The sequence below is a fragment of the Salmo trutta genome, chromosome 23 (genome assembly GCF_901001165.1).
Source record: "Salmo trutta chromosome 23, fSalTru1.1, whole genome shotgun sequence".
Lineage (NCBI taxonomy): Eukaryota > Metazoa > Chordata > Actinopteri > Salmoniformes > Salmonidae > Salmo > Salmo trutta.
Genome location: NC_042979.1, coordinates 24,545,274 through 24,565,455, shown reverse-complemented (window position 1 = coordinate 24,565,455; position 20,182 = coordinate 24,545,274). Strand labels below are relative to the sequence as shown.

Genomic DNA, 20,182 nt, shown 5'->3' with positions numbered 1-20,182 from the left:
GCTCACTCACAAGGCCTCATCCGTATGATCGAAATCTTTTGTTTTTGCAATATACATTTATTTTTGCAGCCTCATCATGTTACTTCTATACAGTAAGCCCAAGTATTTAAGGTGTCTGAAAATACATAAGTTCTCTGAATAAATGCTCTGCTATTTCTGTCACTGTCACTGCATTATGACTCCCCACTCCCTCACCTCGTATTCAATGAAGCGGTTTGAGTCTTCCAACACCATGTCCTCTTTGGCAATGGGGTTGTCCTTTGTGGCCAGGGCCAGGCAGCGCAGTGTGTCACGCCCCGTCCCGTACTCCCTGATCACTGACAATACCTTGTCCTTGATACCCGGGGTCAGGGGCACCTTGTTCCCACCCACACGGATGTGAGTGCACCTGTCAAGCACTCCTTCTGGGGCTCCCTGGAGTGTGAGGGACAGAGACAGGAACTCAAACCAGAGGAAATACAGCATTATCCTCTGCTCATTTCCTACATTACAACTACAAAATGACACCAGTTCTTAATCTCACTATGGTAGGGGGCAATATTTTCACCTCCGGATGAAAAGCGTGCCTAAAGTAAACTGCCTGCTACTCAGGCCCAGAAGCTAGGATATGCATATAATTAGTAGATTTGGATAGAAAACACTCCAAAGTTTCTAAAACTGTTAAAATAATGTCTGTGTGTATAACAGAACTGAAATGGCAGGTGAAAACCTGAGGAAAATCCATCCAGGGAGTGCCATTACTTTGAAATGGCTGTTTTTCCAATGAAAGCCTATCCACCATTTAAAGGGATAGGACCCAGATTCCATTCCCTATGGCTTCCACTAGTTGTGAACAGTCTTTAGACATTGTTTCAGGCTTTTATTCTGAAAAATGAGGGAGAATGACAACTGAGTGAGTGGATAGTGGGATGTCCCCAGAGCCGTTTGCTGTGAGCGACCGAGAGCGTGCCTTTCTCGTTTTTCTTTTATATTGACGACGCTATTGTTCGGTTGAAATATTATTGATTATTTAGGCTAAAAACAACCTGAGGATTGATTAAACATCGTTTGACATGTTTCTATGACCTTTACCGGTACTATTTGGAATTTTCGGCTGCCTGTTGTGACCGCATTTGAGCCATTGGATTACTGAACAAAACGCACCAACAAAATTGAGGTTTTTGGATATAAAAAGAGGAACTTTATCAAACAAAACAAACATTTATTGTGTAACTGGGAGCCTTGTGAGTGCAACCATACGAAGATCATCAAAGGTAAGTAATTCATTTTATTGCTATTTCTGACTTTCGTGACTAATCTACTTGGCTGGTAGTAATGTAATGTTTTGTGTGCTGAGCGCTGTCCTCAGATAATCACATGGTTTGCTTTCGCCGTAAAGCCTTTTTGAAATCTGACACGGCGGCTGGATTAATTTTTACATTTAAGTCATTTAGCAGACGCTCTTATCCAGAGCGACTTACAAATTGGTGCATTCACCTTATTAATAACAAGTTAAGCTTTATTTTGATGTATTACACTTGTGATTTCATGAAAGTAAAATATTTATAGTAAATTAATTTGGCGCTCTGCAATTTCACCGGATGTTGGCCAGGTGAGATGGTAGCGTCCCACATCCCCTAGAGCGGTTAAAGTACACAAACCCATGTATCAAAATCCTATCATTTATCATAGTTACTATGAAGCGGCATCTAGAACTGTGTCCAAAATGACACCCTATTCCTTATATAGTGACCTACAGGGCTCTAGTCAAAAGTAGTGCACTATATAAGGAATTTCTCCTGTGTCCATATGGTCTACAATCCGAGAAATACTGTAGATGGATGCTAATAATTACCTTAACAAACATCTTGCCAATGGAGGAGTGGGCCTTGTTGGGTGTGCAGTACACAGACATCGACTTCCTGTCTCTGGAGAACTCCAGGGTGAACTCCTTCTTCATCAGCTGCTTGATGACCTGTACCACACAGTGAAGAAACACACACCAACACATCTTTAACAAGGAGTGGAACAACAACCTGGGGATGTCTGATGGAATTGGACCACACTCAGGCATAAGTCCTAAATGGCACCTTATTCCCTTTATAGTGCATTACTTTGACCACCAGGGCCCATAGAGCTCAGGTCAAAAGTAGTGCACTATAAAAGGTAATAGGTTGACATTTGGGACCAACACACAGTTTTATAATACTTTCACAGGAGAATCATGTTGGGATTAAGAGAGAGCTGACGGTGGCTTACAGAGTTGCAGGCATTGGCTCTCTCGATCTTGGACAGGCCCTTGACGTCGGTGTCAAACACGTTCATCTTCTCCACCAGGCAAGTGAGGGCAGTCTCTGTAGCCTCGCCAACCTTCTCATACACACCTTTGATCTGAGGAGAAAACACACACACCAGATAGTAGCAATGAACAACTAAAAAACAGTTAACTTGTATATCCACAACATAATGGAGAAGACTACTGATATTCAAAACCATAAATTAACCACTGATAAAGGCTTATGTGACAGGCCTTTTCAACCAGCAGGAACATAACAGTGAAGGTTATAAAGGACATAAACCTCATTGTAATCCAGGGAGGAGTCGTTACATAAGGCACAGATGGAGGCCATCTCAACTAAGCCATCATACTGGGAGGACTTGACTGGTTTACCATCATGGTACCTGGAATAAAAGACAACAGCCATGAAAAAGAGGGAACAGTGAGCTCAGGTATGTTGTGGTGTATTGATAATATGACTACACGTGTGTGTTTCATTGTGTGCGCACGCGTGTGTGTTCGTTCTGTATGTGTCTCTACTCACACTTGTCCCTCAGGGGCGTATGTGGAGCCAGTGATTGTGAACTCCTTCAGGGAGCAGCTATCGCCCGCCACCTGGTCAATAACGAACATCTACAACACAAACGGGTAGAAAACGTGTCAGGTCACACACACAAATCTGTTTCCTTATGGATGCAAGGCACTCGCATACTAGGTTCATTCAGTCGTCTGTGCCTCACACACTTCCCTAAAATGCCTTCGCTTAAAAAAAAAAAGAGGAAAAACCTGCAATATTACTGTTGTCCCTCTTAAAACACCATAGCAACATATCCAGTATACTGTACACTTCCTCAAAATAATTCAAATTCATCTAAGATGCATTAAGAAATCGAATTGATGTTTTTTCTGAGGAGGTCCAAGTTAAGCAATTTTACATTAACTAAGATGTTTGGTGCAGTATTTCTCAAGTGAAAAAAATTGCATGAATACTAGTCATCTCTCATTGAATTACATTTCATTAAAGAATCCTGTCCAGTAGCCACTTGTGATAGAAAAATGACATACTTACCTGATTTATTTTATATCAATAGTGAACGATTATATATTTAACTAAAAGTAAGACTGGTCTGCTAACGCTGAGTTTTTATGGTGTCCAGTCTAGCTTCCTGCAGCTAGTCTGGGCGTCGAGGAAATGGGTTTTACTAGAGGGTGATAACTTTACAGCCACATACCATTCTATGATCAGTGGTGCACTGAGGGAGATGTATTCCATGGACAGGATGTGGGGTGGTTGTAACTGGGATAGAGATGGACTGGACAAAGGGTTCCTAGACATCCTGGCATCAGGGAAATTAAGCCAGGGTTGGGGGGTTATAACACCATGTGTTGTTAACGACATGATGAACCCAAAGTGGCTTATGATGCTCTTTGAGCTGCCTGAGAGAGTTGGAACTAAGCATTCTTAGTGTCCGATATAAGATGTCTGTTTCTCGTTGTTTGGGAGGCTCTCAGCCTAACAGTCAAGGCTGTTGGGCTGAAGGTTTCATTATTGCAATAATGAATCGATATTAAATGAAGATGATTGTTTGAAGAAATGACCAAGTCTCTCTCAGTGCTGAATTTCCACGACACACTGCTATCAGGAGTTGACCAACCACAGCCCCAAAAAAATCTGCCGAACACCAAAATGGACAAAAACATCACAATTTGCACAAATTGTTTCAACTGGGAAGCATGCGACAGGCTTTACACAACCGCCAAGTCCTCTAGATCCCCTAAATCACCCTAAGATTATGCCGCTGATTCGGAAAGCGGACATTTTACAGGCTCCAGACCAATTATATTTTTGGCAGCCAATCGTAACTTTCTTTTGTAAATAATGTTTCCACCATCATTTCCTATGATCGACAAGAGCTTTTGGACATCAGAACAGCAATCACCAACCTTGAATTGGACGATGACTTTACTTCAATGAGTTGGAGGCGAAAGACATTGATTATCCCGTACCCGACCCAAATTCCCGACACTCACAGAAGGTTAAGACCGTGATATAGAGGCACCTTCATTAGACTACAGCGGTGAGAATAAAATCGTCCCTACCCTTTATTGGTGAATATAGTCGCTGGAGAAAAAAAACTGGATGAGCTCTGATCAAGACTATCCTATCAACGGGCCATTCAGAACTGGGTGAGACTCAACAGCTGGTGCGCGATCTCTAATATTAAGGAAGTCTCAAGGTCCTGCTCACTTCAGTTAGAATAGCTCATAATAGAGGTCGACCGATTAATCGGAACGGCCGATTAATTAGGACCGATTTCAAGTTTTATAACAAATCGACGATATTTTTTTAAATAATATATATTTTTTTACACCTTTATTTAACTAGGCAAGTCAGATTAAAAACACATTCTTATTTTCAATGACAGCCTAGGAACGGGGGTTAACTGCCTTGTTCGGGGGCAGAACAGATTTTTACCTTGTCACCTCGGGGATTAGTTTTTGCAACCTTCCGGTTACTAGTCCAAAGCTCTAACCACCTGCCTTACATTGCACTCCACGAGGAGCCCGCGTGGCAGGCTGGCTGACTGACTACCTGTTATGCGAGGGCAGCAAGAAGCCAAGGTAAGTTACTAGCTAGCATTAAACTTATCTTATAAAAACTATCAATCTTAACATAATCACTAGTTAAACTAGTAATATCATCAATCATGTGTAGTTATCTAACGTGTCCTGCGTTGCATATAATCGATGCGGTGCCTGTTAATTTCTCATCGAATCACAGCCTACTTCGACAAACGGGTATGATTTAACAAGCGCGTTTGTGAAAAAAGCACTGTCGTTGCACCAATGTACCTAACCATAAACATCAATGCCTTTCTTTAAAATCAATACACAAGTATATATTTTTAAACCTGCATATTTAGTTAATATTGCCTGCTAACATGAATTTCTTATAACTAGGGAAGTGACGTTGTGTCACTTCTTGCGTTCCGTGCAAGCAGTCACGGTATATACAGCAGTTTGGGCCGCCTGGCTCATTGCGAACTGTGTGATGTCCATTTATTCCTAACAAAGGCCGTAATTAATTTGCCAGAATTGTACATAATTATGACATAACATTGAAGGTTGTGCAATGTAACAGGAATATTTAGACTTAGGGATGCCACCCGTTAGATAAAATATGGAACGGTTCCGTATTTCACTGAAATAAACGTTTAGTTTTCAAAATGATCGTTACCGGATTCGACCATATTAATGACCAAAGGCTCGTATTTCTGTGTGTTATGTTATTATGAAGTCTGATTTGATATTTGATAGAGCAGTCTGACTGAGCGATGGTAGGCAGCAGCAGGCTCGTAAACATTTATTCAAACAGCACCTTTGTGCGTTTGCCAGCAGCTCTTCGCGATTCTTCAAGCATTGTGCTGTTTATGACTTCAACCCCCGAGATTAGGCTAGCGTAACCGATGTGAAATGGCTAGCTAGTTAGCGGGTGTGCCCTAATAGCGTTTCAAACGTCACTCGCTCTGAGACTTGGGAGTGGTTATTCCCCTTGCTCTACATGGGTAACGCTGCTTCGAGGGTGGCTGTTGTCGATGTGTTCCTGGTTCGAGCCCAGGTAGGAGCGAGACGGAAGCTATACCGTTACACTGGCAATACTAAAGTGCCTATAAGAACATCCAATAGTCAAAAGTATATGAAATACAAATGGTATAGAGAGAAATAGTCATAATTCCTATAATAACTACAACCTAAAACTTCTTACCTGGGAATATTGAAGACTCATGTTAAAAGGAACCACCAGTTTTCATATGTTCTCATGTTCTGAGCAAGGAACTTAAACGTTAGCTTTTTTACATGGCACATATTGCACTTTTACTTTCTTCTCCAACACTTTGTTTTTGCATTATTTAAACCAAATTGAACATTTTTCATTATTTATTTGAGGCTAAATTGATTTTATTGATGTATTATATTAAGTTAAAATAAGTGTTCATTCAGTATTGTTGTAATTGTCATTATTACAAATATTAAATAAAAAAAAATAATTTGGCCGATTAATCGGTATCGGCTTTTTTGGTCCTCCAATAAATCGGTATCGGTGTTGAAAAATCATAATCGGTCGACCTCATAAGCTGTAAAACATACCATACAAACCAATACAACATTTTTGTATTTTTCTTCACAGCTGTCCATTTACCACCACAAACTGAAAACTGATGCTGGCACTAAGACCGCACTCAACGAGCTGTATAGGAGCCATAAGCAAACAAGAAAATGCTTATCCAGAGGCTGCGCTCCTAGTAGCCAGTGATTTTAATGTAGGAAAACTGAAATCTGTTTAACCTAATTTCTACCAGCATGTCACCTAGTGACGTATACAAAGCTCACCCTCCATTTGGCAAATTTGACCATAACTCTAGCCTTCCAATTCCTGCTTACAAAAATAAAAAAAACAGGAAGTAGGAATGACCCGTGGTCCCGTGTGGCTCAGTTGGTAAAGCATGGTGTTTGCAACGCCAGGGTTGTGGGTTCGATTCCCACGGGGGACCAGTACGGAGAAAAAAAATGAAATGTATGCATTCACTACTGTAAGTCGCTCTGGATAAGAGCGTCTGCTAAATGACTAAAATGTAAATGTAATGACATGTTCGATACGGAAGTGGTCAGATAAAGCAGATGCTACGCTACAGGACTGTTTTGCACAAACTGGAATATGTTCCAGGATTCAACCGATGGCATTGAGGAGTTCACCACATCAGTCACCGGCTTCATTTTTAAGTGCATCGACGACATCGTCCCACAGTAACCGTACGTACATATCCCAAATAGAAGCCATGGATTACAGGCAGCATCCACTTTGAACTAAAAGCCAGAGCTGCCGCTTGAGAAGCCTACAGTGAGGTCTGAGACCTGGCAGTGTGATGCCAGGACAACAACTTCTCCCTCAAAGTGAGCAAGAGGGACACTAATCCAGACGCATAAAAGAAATCAAACAGGCAAAGTGTCAACACATGACTAAAACCGAATCCTACTACACCGGCTCTGACGCTCATCGGACGTGGCAAGGCTTTCAAACTATCACAGATTAAAAAAGGGAAACCCGGCCATGAGCTGCCCAGTGACGAGAGCCTAGCAAATGTTTTTAATGCCTTTAACATTGAACCATGCGTGAGTGCACCAGCTGTTCTGGACGACTGTATGATCACGCTCTCCGTGGCCGACGTGAGTATGACCTTTAACCTGTTTAGGATAGGGGGCAGTATTTTCACGGCCGGATAAAAAACGTACCCGATTTAATCTGGTTATTACTCCTGCCCAGAAACTAGAATATGCATATAATTGTTTGATTTGGATAGAAAACACCCTAAAGTTTCTAAAACTGTTTGAATGGTGTCTGTGAGTATAACAGAACTCATATGGCAGGCCAAAACCTGAGAAGATTCCATACAGGAAGTGCCCTCTGACCATTTCTTGTCCTTCTATAGCCTCTTTATGGAAAATAGAGGATCTCTGCTGTAAAGTGACATTTTCTAAGGCTCCCATAGGCTCTCAGAAGGCGCCAGAACGGGGAATGATGACTCTGCAGTCCCTGGGCGAAAAACAGTAGGGGTTTTGGAAAGTGGTCGTTCTGAGAACAATGACACAGGCGTGCGCGTGCATGTTTAGACTCCATTTTCTATTTTCAGTGTTTGAACGAAAACAAGGTCTCCCGGTCGGAATATTCGCTATTTTACGAGAAAAATCGCATACAAATTGATTTTAAACAGTGTTTGACATGCTTCGAAGTACGGTAATGGAATATTTTGAAATTCTTTGTCACGATACGCGCCGGCGCGTCACCCTTCGGATAGTGTCTTGAACGCAAGAACAAAACGCAGCTATTTGGATATAACTATGGATTATTTGGAACCAAAACAACATTGGGTGTTGAAGTAGAAGCCCTGGGAGTGCATTCTGACGAAGAACAGCAAAGGTAATCCAATTTTTCTTATAGTAAATCTGAGTTTGGTGAGTACCAAACTTGGTGGGTGTCAAATTAGCTAGCCATGATGGCCGGGCTATCTACTCAGAATATTGCAAAATGTGCTTTCACCAAAAAGCTATTTTAAAATCGGACACCGCGATTGCATAAAGGAGTTCTGTATCTATAATTCTTAAAATAATTATGTTTTTTTGTGAACGTTTATCGTGAGATATTTAGTAAATTCACCGGAAGTTTTCGGTGGGTCTGCTAGTTCTGAACGTCACATGCTAATGTAAAAAGCTGGTTTTTGATATAAATATGAACTTAATTGAACAAAACATGCATGTATTGTATAACATAATGTCCTAGGAGTGTCAGCTGATGAAGATCAAAGGTTAGTGCTGCATTTAGCTGTGGTTTTGGTTTTTGTGACATTATATGCTAGCTTGAAAAATGGGTGTGTGATTATTTCTGGCTGGGTACTCTCCTGACATAATCTAATGTTTTCCGTTCGTTGTAAAGCCTTTTTGAAATCGGACAATGTGGTTAGATAAAGGAGAGCCTGGTCTTTTAAAATGGTGTAAAATAGTCATATGTTTGAAAAATTCAAGTTTTTGGATTTCTGAGGTGTTTGTAATTCGCGCCACGCTCCATCATTGGATATTGCCGAGGCGTTCCGCTAGCGGCACATCTAGATGTAAGAGGTTAAACAGGCTAACATTCACAAGGCCAGACGGATTACCAGGACAGGTACTCAGAGCATGTGCTGATCAGCTGACCAGTGTCTTCATTGACATTTTTCAACCTCTTTCTGACCCAGTCTGTAATACCTACAAGTTTCAAGCACACCACCATAGTACCTGTACCCAAGAACACCAAGTGAACCTGTATAAATTACTACCGCCGCGCTGTAGTAACATCTGTAGCCATGAAATGCTTTGAAAGGCTGCTCATGTCTCAAACACCATCATCCCTGAAACCCTGGACCAACTCCAATTCACATACCGCTTTAACAGAGCGACAGATGACGCAATCTATTGCCCACTACACTGTCATTTCCCACCTACACAACAGGAACATCTACGTGAGAAAGCTGTTCATTGACTACAGCTCAGCGTTCAACACCATAGTGCCTTTCAAACTCATCCCTAAACTAACGATCCTGGGACTGAACACCTCCCTCTGCAGCTGGATCCTGGACTTCCTGACGGACGTCTCCTGACAGACACCCCCCCCAGGTGGTAAGGGTAGGCAACAACACATTCGCCACGCTAACCCTCAACACGGGGGCCCCTTAGGGGTGCGTGCTCAGTCCCCTCCAATTCACCCATGACTGTGTGGCCGCGCACGTATCCAACACGATCATGAAATATGTCGACGACACAAAGGTTGTAGGCCTGATCACCGTCGACAATGAGACAGCCTATAGGGAAGAGGTCAGAGACCTGGCAGTGTGATGCCAGGACAACCGCTCCCTCAACGTGGGCAAGACAAAGGAGCTTATCGTAGGAATGGGGGCCGAACACACCCCCCCATTCACATCGACAAGGCTGTACTGGAGCGAGAGCTTCAAGTTCCTAGGTGTCCACGTCACTAAGGACCTATCATGGTCCAAACATATCACAGTCGTGAAGAGGGTAGGACAACGCCTCTTCTCCCTCAGGAGGCTGAAAAGATTTGGCATGGGCCCGCAGATCCTCAAAATGTTCTACAACTGCACCATTGAGAGCATTTTGACTGGCTGCATGACAGCTTGGTATGGCAACTCAAGTGATACTGGAGCACCAAGTCTGGGACCAAAAGGCTCCTGAACAACTTCTACCCCCATGCCATAAGGATGCTGAACAGTTAGTAAAATAGCTACCCCGGACTATTTACACTGACCTCCTTTATTATTTATTTATTTATCGTACTGCACTGGCTCTATGCACATTCACTTAACTAACCACACTCACAAAATACACTGACACTTCACATAACCAGAGTAGCAGCAGGGTATTATACATCCTGAAAGCCTAGTTACTTTTACCCCTAACTACACGCACAGTACCAGTCAAAAAGACACTTACTCCTTCAAGGTTTTTCAATATTTGTACTATTTTCTACATTGTAGGATAGTGAAGACATCAAAACTATGAATTAACACATATGGAATCAATTAGTAACCAAAAAATTGATAAACAAAATCAAATGTATTTATAAAGCCCTTTTTACATCAGCCGATGTCACAAAGTGCAACACAGAAACCCAGCCTAAAACCCCAAACAGCAAGCAATACAGATGTAGAAGCACGGTGGCTAGGACAAACTCCCTAGAATATATTTGATATGAGATTCTTCAAAGTAACCACCCTTTGCCTTGACAGCTTTGCACACTCTTGGCATTCTCTCAACCAGCTTCATGATGTAGTCAAAAAGAGGTTGAGGTTGTTAAAAAGTTCATTTGTGTAATTTCTTTCCTTCTTAATGCGTTTGAACCAATCAGTTGTGACAAGGTAGGGGTGGTATACAGAAAATAGCCCTGTTTGGTAAAAGACCAGGTCCATATTATGGCAAGAACAGCTCAAATAAACAAAGAGAAATGGCAGTCCATCATTACTTGAAGGTCAGTCAATACAGAACATTTCAAGAACTTTGAGTTTCTTCAACTGCAGTCGCAAAAACCATCAAGCGCTATGATGAAACTGGCTCTCACGAGGACCGCCACAGGAAAGGAAGACCCAGAGTTACCTCTGCTGCAGAGGATAAGTTAGAGTTAACTGCACCTCAGATTGCAGTCTAAATAAATGCTTCAGAGTTCAAGTAACAGACATCTCAACATCAACTGTTCAGAGGAGACTGTGTGAATTAAGCCTTCATGGTTGAATTTCTGCAAAGAAACCACTACTAAAGGACACCAATAAGAGGACTTGCTTGGGCCAAGAAACACGAGCAATTGACATTAGACCGGTGGAAATATGTTTTTTGATCTGATGAGTCCAAATTTGAAATGTTTGATTCCAACCGCCGTGTCTTTGTGAGACGCAGAGTAGGTGAACGGATGATGTCCGCACGTGTGGTTCCCACTGTGAAGCATGGAGGAGGTGTGATGGTGCTGGTGATACTGTCTGCAATTTATTTAGAATTAAAGGCACACTTAAACAGCAGGGCTACCACAGCATTCTGCAGCGATACACCAACCCATCTGGATTGCACTTAGTGGGACCATAATTTGTTTTTCCAAAAGGACAATGACCCAACACACCTCCAGGCTGTGTAAGGACTATTTGACCAAGGAGCGTGATGGTGCAGCGTCAGATGACCTGGCCTCAACAATCACCCGACCTCAACCCAATTGAAATGGTTTGGGATAAGTTGGACTGCAGAGTGAAGGAAAAGCAGCCAACAAGTGCTCAGCATATCTGGGAACTCCTTAAAGACTGTTGGAAAAGCAATCCAGGTGAAGCTGGTTGAGAGAATGCCAAGAGTGCACAAAGCTGTCATCAAGTATATCTAAAATATATTTTGATTTGTTTAGCACTTTTTTGGTTACTACATGATTCCTCGTGTTATTTCATAGTTGATGTCTTCACCATTGTTCTATCATGTAGAAAATAGTAAATATTAAAAAAAAAAACTTTTGATTGGTACTGTACAACCTCAATTAACACTACTGTGTACTCCTGCACATCGACTCAGTACTGGTACTCCTTGCCTAATTTTTTTTATTTAACTAAGCAAGTCAGTTAAGAACTAATTCTTATTTACAATGACAGCCTAGAACTGCCTTGTTCAGGGGCAAAATGACAGATTTTTTACCTTGTCAGCTCGAGGATTCGATCTAGCAACCTTTCGGTTACTGGCCCAACGCTCTAACTACTAGGCTACCTGCCGCCCAAAATGTATGGTTTTTAATTGTGTTCTCCTTTTCTATTTAGCAAATCTTTCTTAGTTATTTACTGCATTTTTGTGAACGGGCTCATAAGCAAGCATTTCACTGTAAAGTCTATACCGGTTGTATTTGTCACATGTGACCAATAACATTTGATTGGAGCCCACTGATCTACATGCAGTAGAAGCACAGCCTACCAAGTAGGGTGCAGCACATCAGACAACTACAATACCAATAGAGCACTGATAAACCATAGCAGCTTTACTTAGGCAAATTAATGAAATAATTGCTACTGTACCTGGGAACAAAAACACTAAGGATTAAGCACACTTTACTACTGGTGACTGTGGGTCTCCTGGAGATGTATTCTAGACAAAGGTACTAATGCATATCCATGCTGGGATGAATGTGTGGATGTAATCTGTCTGTAAATTAATGGGAGTCAACACAATGTGATGGAAGAGCGGGAGAATATTAGTTCTCCATAACGAACAAAACACACAAACCAGCAAGGCGGCGGGACAGGGGAGGGAAAGAGGAGACAGGAGAAAAAAAGCAGACAGGGACAGGGTTAGAGGAGACAGGAGAGAAAAAGCAGACAGGGATAGGGTTAGAGGAGAGAAAGAGAAAAAAACAAAGGGAGATGGAGAGCATGAGATAAAGTGGGAGCATGTGAGAGAAACAGAGAGCGTGAATAAGAGGGCAAGCATGCCTCCTCCACAGACACACAGTGAGACTAATCTCCTGGTGCCGGCTCTGCAGAGAAGCAAGGCAAGATGGAGAGAAATATTAAAATAAAAGTATGAACCGGTGTCATCTTTCCCTTCTCCCCTCCTGCGGCACAGTAGACTTCAAAGAGCTGTGACGTCAGGGATGCTTTACCAAAAACAACGAATTAAGAAAAACATTCCTCTACTCAAGCAGGCTAGAGAGCTACGCTTCTTACACAGCAGCCGAATTTCAGATTCTGATATTGCAGTATTGGTACAGGAATAGTTCAGAAGTATATACGCCAGCAAGTTTTGCAATGGAAAACTATTTATTTGATATATTTAAACAAGATACTGCTTCCAATCTCTCCGCTCTATTGCAAGAACTGAACCATGCTGCCATGTTATGCTGTGCTGTTTTGATTATGCTGGGCAGTGTTGCGTGGAGATGCATTGTGTAATGTTGTGCATGCCGTGCCTTGTGCTGTGTTTGCGTGCAGAGACACTCTCAGCAGAGGCCACTCAAAAAAACACGAGAGAAAGAGAGATGAGAGGGAGAGGTAGAAGAATGAAGAGAATGAGGGAATGAAATGTGAGAATAGTAGGAGAAGGCAGGAAGAAAGGAAGATAGAAATGATACTGGAGTGATACAGTGGAAGAGAATAGCAGCAGAGGAGACCATGGGGGAAAGAGGCTTGGGAGTGGTAATGCATAATGGTCCATATTCAGGGGGTCAGTAACAGGCAGACCCCCTGTTGCCCATTCCCCTAAATATGGATGACCGTGTGTGTCACTCATCACAAATCTGAGGGCAGTGAAGAGGGGGAGGGGAGATTAAAATCACCAGGAACTCCTCTAAACATTTGTTCAGTTTTGGAAGTCTGTTTCAACGAGAAAAAAAAGAAGTGATCATGTCTCAATGTAATAAAGGTATGAAATTGTTATTTTCAAATTTGCAGTGCACAAATGATTAGAATTACGTTCCTGTCTCCGACCATCCGCTCCGACAAACATTGGCCCACGGCTTAATCTAATCTCCTACCCCTGGCATAAAGTGTTTGGCGGATGCATATAATCAATCTAATATGATGCAATTCAATAAATATAGGAACAACAATTTCATATCCTCCACTTTCTAATCTAATTTAAACCATGATAGAAAATAAATGAATCATTCCTTATGCTGCTTTGCCTTTCAACCTCTACAATACCCTGTGGATAATCCACACTGTCAGTAGACGCTGTCAAGACTGCTTTATTGCCAGGTGGGTTCAGATGCCAAATCAGTGGCAAAGTACTCACTGGAATGGATTGTTCATGGTTGGCAAGAACATAGCCTTCTCCATAAGCAGGTATACAGCTACATAAACTAGCAGAGGCTAATAAAGTTGAGCTCAGATAGCCCTAAAACTCCACCTGGTTAAATATGCTAATGTGGAACAGGCTGCTGTAGGCTCTGTTTGGCTCAGCTGGACCCCGCCCTGCCAATGCAGAGTGCTGAAAGCTCGTCCTAGGAGGCAAGGCGTGAGGTGTTTTTTGCTTGGCTTTTGCATTGAGCAGCTGGAGATTTGCTTTTGAGATGCTCAGTGGCTGGGTCTCATATCTTGACTTGCCACTTTCCCAGGATCCTCCATGGTAAGTGTTTCCAAGCAGTAGCACACAAAGCTTGAATCATTGATTTAGGTAAGAATATTTTTCACTGCGAAGGTCATGTTAGTTTTAATACCCTGAGCGTTGGACGTAGCCATAATACTAAACATCAGCCATTCCTACTAAATCCCCATGGTGCTCTGGGGATGGGGACTCACCCTGCAGACAGACATCTGGTTGGTGGTGAGGGTGCCAGTCTTGTCGGAGCAGATGACGGAGGTGCAGCCCAGGGTCTCCACAGAGGGCAGGCTGCGGACGATGGCGTTCTTCTTGGCCATGCGACGGGTTCCTAGAGCCAGACAGGTGGTGATGACAGCAGGCAGACCTAGTAAAGCGAGATGGAGATAAGAGAGGGTTAGACATACTAACTATGCTAGAGCCCAATGTATTGCTTTCTGTATATTATAGACTGCTTCCCCTCACTCCCACTCTCCTAGTGACTCTTACCCTCTGGGATGGCGGCCACGGCCAGGGCCACAGCAATCTTGAAGTAGTACACGGCGCCGCGGATCCAGGAGCCTCCGTGGACGGGGTCACTGAAGTGGCCAATGTTGATGAGCCACACAGCAATGCAGATCAGGGAGATGACCTTGGACAGCTGCTCCCCGAACTCATCCAGCTTCTGCTGCAGAGGCGTACGCTCCTGCTCCGTGGACGCCATCTCGTCCCGGATCTTGCCAATCTCCGTGTTGACGCCTGTGGCCACCACAACACCCACCGCCTTACCCGCTGCTATGTTGGTGCCCTGTGGAGGAGAGAGGAGAGGTGGTGAGACACTAGGTGTACACTGCTGAGGGCTGTAATAACACTGGGGAAACCTGAAACACACTGGGCACCTGAACAAGTGGGGGAGGAACAGCTAAAAAACTGGAGAAGAGGATGAGGGGTTAAGGAGAAGTCTGACATCAAAATCCCAGAGAGGAACATGTAACGGAGATAAGTGGAGAAAAGGAGATTATAATTCTTGGGTTGGCTAAACAGGGAAGAGTATGATGTACTGAAGAGACAATAGAAGATGAAAGGGGAAGGGGGAGAGAGGTATTTAATGGTTTTCTAGTTACTCACACAGAAGAGCATGTTCTTCTTGTCCTGGTTGACAGCCCGGGGGTCAGGCACCGGGTCAGTGTGCTTGATCACAGAGACAGACTCCCCTGCAGGAAGAGAGAAAGAGACGGATGAGGATGATCAAACAACGCAGCCCTTACACAGAGCAATGTGGTGATGGGTTGACATTTTGGGGAAGATGGGTGTGGATTGACTTCACAGCTGACTGAGCAGGGCTGCCAATTACAAAATGCGGCATCCAAGGGGACTTTCACAGTCATGAGTCTGCACTGCAGGGGGAAGCAAGGCCTAGTGGGTAATCAGCTGAGCAAGCTCTGCACTGTTCTGATAGGCTGTTTTTGACAGATTAGAGCCATGAATGGCAGGAGGGAAAAGCAGCTGAAATACCAAACTCTGCTACCAATTAAGGCAGTGGAGCAAGACAGGGGTTTCGGGACTAGCTTCTTCTCGTAACGCTCTCATCCATATCGCTCTCTCCCTGTCAGTCTCTGCCTCCCTCTTTCAGTCTATCGTTGTTCTCCCTCTCTATACTGTGTTGATTAAGAACTGCTGACTTCTTCTTGAATAAAGGTTCACGGAGTCATTCAGAAATTCTTGTTCTCACACCGACTGTTTCAGGGTCATTCCCAAGTGGTGACTAAACCCATTCATCAGCCCATATAACCCAACTCACAAACACTGGCAACTGCATACAAGTTATACACAAAGATAAAGCATAGCTAAATAAGATTCATATTGTAAATTCCTGTAACATTGTGTTCTTGCGGTGCTTTTACGGATGCAGGAGCAATGACAAGTAGCACTTAAAACTACACTATGCATACTTTTTGTATGTGAAACCCCCTTCAAATTAGTGGATTCAGGTATTTCAGCCACACCATTGTTGACAGGTGTATAAAATTGAGCACAGAGCAATCTCCATAGACAAACATTGGCAGTAGAATGGCCTTACTGAAGAGTTGTGACATTCAATGTCGTACCGTCACAACAAAGTGCTGTTATTGTGAAGTGAAAATGCCTAGGAGCAACAACGGCTCAGCCGCGAAGTAGTATACATAGTGCCAACTAAAGTTTGGTGGAGGAAGAATAATGGTCTGGGGCTGTTTTTCATGGTTTGGGCTAGGCACTTAGTTCCAGTGAAGGGAAATCTTAACGCTACAGCATACAATGACATTCTAGACAATTCTGTGTTTCTAACTTTGTGGCAACAGTTTGGGGAAACCTTTCCTGTTTCAGAATGACAATGCCCCCGTGCACAAAGCGAGGTCCATAAAGAACTGGTTTGTTGAAATCAGTATGGAAGAACTTGATTGGCCTGCACAGAGCCCTGACCACAACCCCATCGCACACCTTTGGGATGAATTGGAACGCCAACTGCGAGCCAGGCCTAAACGCCCAATATCAGTGCCCGACTTCACTAACACTCTTGCAGCTGAATAATTTTTTTTTAATTAACCAGGTAGGCAAGTTGGGAACAAGTTCTCATTTACAATTGCGACTTGGCCAAGATAAAGCAAGCAGTTTGACACATACAACACATGGAGTAAAACAAACATACAGTCAATAATATAGTAGAAAAATAAGTCTATATACAAAGTGAGCAAATGAGGTGAGATAAGGGAGGTAAAGGCAAAAAAGGCCATGGTGGCGAAGTAAATACAATATAGCAAGTAAAACACTGGAATGGTAGATTTGTAGTGGAAGAAAGTGCAAAGTAGAAATAATGGGGTGCAAAGGAGCAAAATAAATAAATACAGTAGTGAAGAGGTAGTTGTTTGGGCTAAATTATAGATGGGCTATGTATAGGTGCAGTGATCTGTGAGCTGCTCTGACCGCTGGTGCTTAAAGCTAGAGAGGAAGATAAGTGTTTCCAGTTTTAGAGATTTTTGTAGTTTGTTCCAATCATTGGCAGCAGAGAACTGGAAGGAGAGGTGGCCGAAGGAGGAATTGGCTTTGAGGGTGACCAGAGAGATATACCTGCTGGAGTGCGTGCTACAGGTTGACCAGCGAGCTGAGATAAGGGGGAACTTTACCTAGCAGGGTCTTGTAGATGACCTGGAGCCAGTGGGTTTGGCGACGAGTATGAAGCGAGGGCCAGCCAACGAGTGTACAGGTCGCAGTGGTGGGTACTATATGGAGCTTTGGTGACAGAATGGATGGCACTGTGATAGACTGCATCCAATTGGTTGAGTAGGGTGTTGGAGGCTATTTTGTAAATGACATCGCCGAAGTCGAGGATCGGTAGGATGGTCAGTTTTACGAGGGTATGGTTGGCAGCATGAGTGAAAGATGCTTTGTTGCGAAATAGGAAGCCAATTCTAGATATAACTTTGGATTGGAGATGTTTGATGTGAGTCTGGAAGGAAAGTTTACAATCTAACCACACACCTGGGTATTTGTAGTTGTCCACATATTCTAAGTCAGAACCGTCCAGAGCAGTGATGCTGGACGGGCGGGCAGGTGCAGGCAGCGATCGGTTGAAGAGCATACATTTAGTTTTACTTGTATTTAAGAGCAGTTGGAGAGTTGTATGGCATTGAAGCTCGTCTGGAGGGTAGTTAACACAGTGTCCAAAGAAGGGCCAGAATAATACAGAATGGTGTCATCTGCGTAGAGTTGGATCAGAGACTCACCAGCAGCAAGAGCGACATCATTGATGTATCCAGAGAAAAGAGTCGCCCCAAGAATTGAACCCTGTGGCACCCCCATAGAGACTGCCAGAGACCTGGACAACAGGCCCTCCGATTTGACACACTGAACTCTATCGGAAAAGTAGTTGGTGAACCAGGCGAGGCAATCATTTGAGAAACCAAGGCTATTGAGTCAGCCGATGAGGATGTGGTGATTGACAGAGTCGAAAGCCTTGGCCAGGTCAATGAATACGGCAGCACAGTATTGTTTCTTATCGATGGCGGTTACGATATCGTTTAGGACCTTGAGCGTGGCTGAGGTGCACCCATGACCAGCTCTGAAACCAGATTGCATAGCGGAGAAGGTGCGGTGGGATTCGAAATGGTCGGTAATCTGTTTGTTGACTTGGCTTTCGAAGACTTTAGAAAGGCAGGGTAGGATAGATATAGGTCTGTAGCAGTTTGGGTCAAAAGTGTCCCCCCCTTTGAAGAGGGGGGATGACCGCAGCTGCTTTCCAATCTTTGGGAATCTCAGACGACACAAAAGAGGTTGAACAGGCTAGTAATAGGGGTTGCAACAATTTCGGCAGATCATTTTAGAAAGAAAGGGTCCAGATTGTCTAGCCCGGCTAATTTGTAGGGGTCCAGATTTTGGAGCCCTTTCAGAACATCAGCTGACTGGATTTGGGAGAAGAAGAAATGGGGAAGGCTTGGGCGAGTTGCTGTGGGGGGTGCAGTGCTGTTGACCGGAGTAGGGGAAGCCAGGTGGAAAGCATGGCCAGCCGTAGAAAAATGCTTATTGAAATTCTCAATTATAGTGGATTTATCGGTGGTGACAGAGTTTCCTATCCTCAGTGCAGTGGGCAGCTGGGAGGAGGTGCTCTTATTCTCCAAGGACTTTACAGTGTCCCAGAACTGTAAGCAAGTAACTGCAGCAATGTTCAAGCATCTAGTGGAAAGCATTCCCAGAAGAGTGGAGGCTGTTATAGCAGCAAAGGGAGACCAACTCCATATTAATTCCCATCATTCTGGAATGAGATGTTCGACAAACAGGTGTCCACATACTGTCATGTAGTGTATCATGCATAACATAAGAAATACATAAAGACTGATAAGAAACAAGGCCAAAGCCTAGATCTCACCTGTCAGAATGGACTGGTCCACCCTCAGGGTTGTGGATTTGATGGAGGTGAGTCGAATATCTGCAGGAACTTTGTCGCCAACTGTGGAGAAAAACAAACAAAATGGAGGGAGACCATTAAAGGAAAAATCCACCAATAAACACACATTTCTATTGTTAAATAACACTAATATGTGAAAACGATAACTTCTGTGAACAAATGTTTCATTTTGGCGTTATAATAAAGTTGGTAGCAACATGGAAAATGGTTGTGACATCTGTTGCAACTACAAAATACACAATGCAATGCTCTCTCTATGGGCTAGCAAGCAAACGAAGCAACACACAATAATATCAAAGACAATATCAGAAAAGTAAAGTAAATAGATATAAAATCACCAAACAAACTGCACTATCAATTTAGGAGTCTACAATCTCACCATGTTCAACCTGCAGATCGATGTGCCTCAAAGAGTGGAGTCTGACATTCGCAACAGCAGATATATATTTTTGAGGAGATGGGAAACGTTGCCCATGCTAGTCAAAACAAAATGGGCCGTACAGTGCATTTTGAGCGTCAACAAGTAGTACAACATTGCAACTCTTTTTCAAGGTGTAAGAAAATGTACTTGCTATCTGGATTATCGTATAGCTTTGGAATCCTGACATTACACACTTTCTAGGAAAACAGGCACGTTTCTCGACATTTACACTGACTTTGAGAAGGGATTGCGTGACGATAGCTTAGCAACCGCGTGACGCAGAATGACAACGTTAATACGATTGGTCGACAGTCTGCTGGGTGGGGAGTTGTACATTTCTTCATTCATTGGATTCCTATGTCCTTTCTATAATATCTCTGGCAACTGCAATGCACTCAGGACCAACGAGGCAGACAAATAGGAAAAATGT

General features: G+C 43.2%; 1 protein-coding gene across 3 annotated transcripts in view; it reads right to left on the bottom strand.

Moving 5' to 3' along the window:
• LOC115159647 (sarcoplasmic/endoplasmic reticulum calcium ATPase 2-like) overlaps positions 1–20,182 on the bottom strand; it is a 71,531-nt gene that overhangs the window by 5,979 nt on the left and 45,370 nt on the right. For all 3 annotated transcript variants that reach the window (XR_003868926.1, XM_029709581.1, XM_029709582.1), the window contains 9 exons: positions 19,293–19,373; positions 15,521–15,606; positions 14,903–15,200; positions 14,614–14,780; positions 2,802–2,890; positions 2,559–2,661; positions 2,239–2,370; positions 1,835–1,954; positions 196–414 (listed from right to left, as the gene is read on the bottom strand). Coding sequence is in view for 2 of the 3 variants with exons in the window: in XM_029709581.1 (XP_029565441.1) it covers positions 196–414; positions 1,835–1,954; positions 2,239–2,370; positions 2,559–2,661; positions 2,802–2,890; positions 14,614–14,780; positions 14,903–15,200; positions 15,521–15,606; positions 19,293–19,373 (1,295 nt within the window). In the remaining variant the exon portion in view is untranslated. The remainder of the gene's footprint in view (positions 1–195; positions 415–1,834; positions 1,955–2,238; positions 2,371–2,558; positions 2,662–2,801; positions 2,891–14,613; positions 14,781–14,902; positions 15,201–15,520; positions 15,607–19,292; positions 19,374–20,182) is intronic.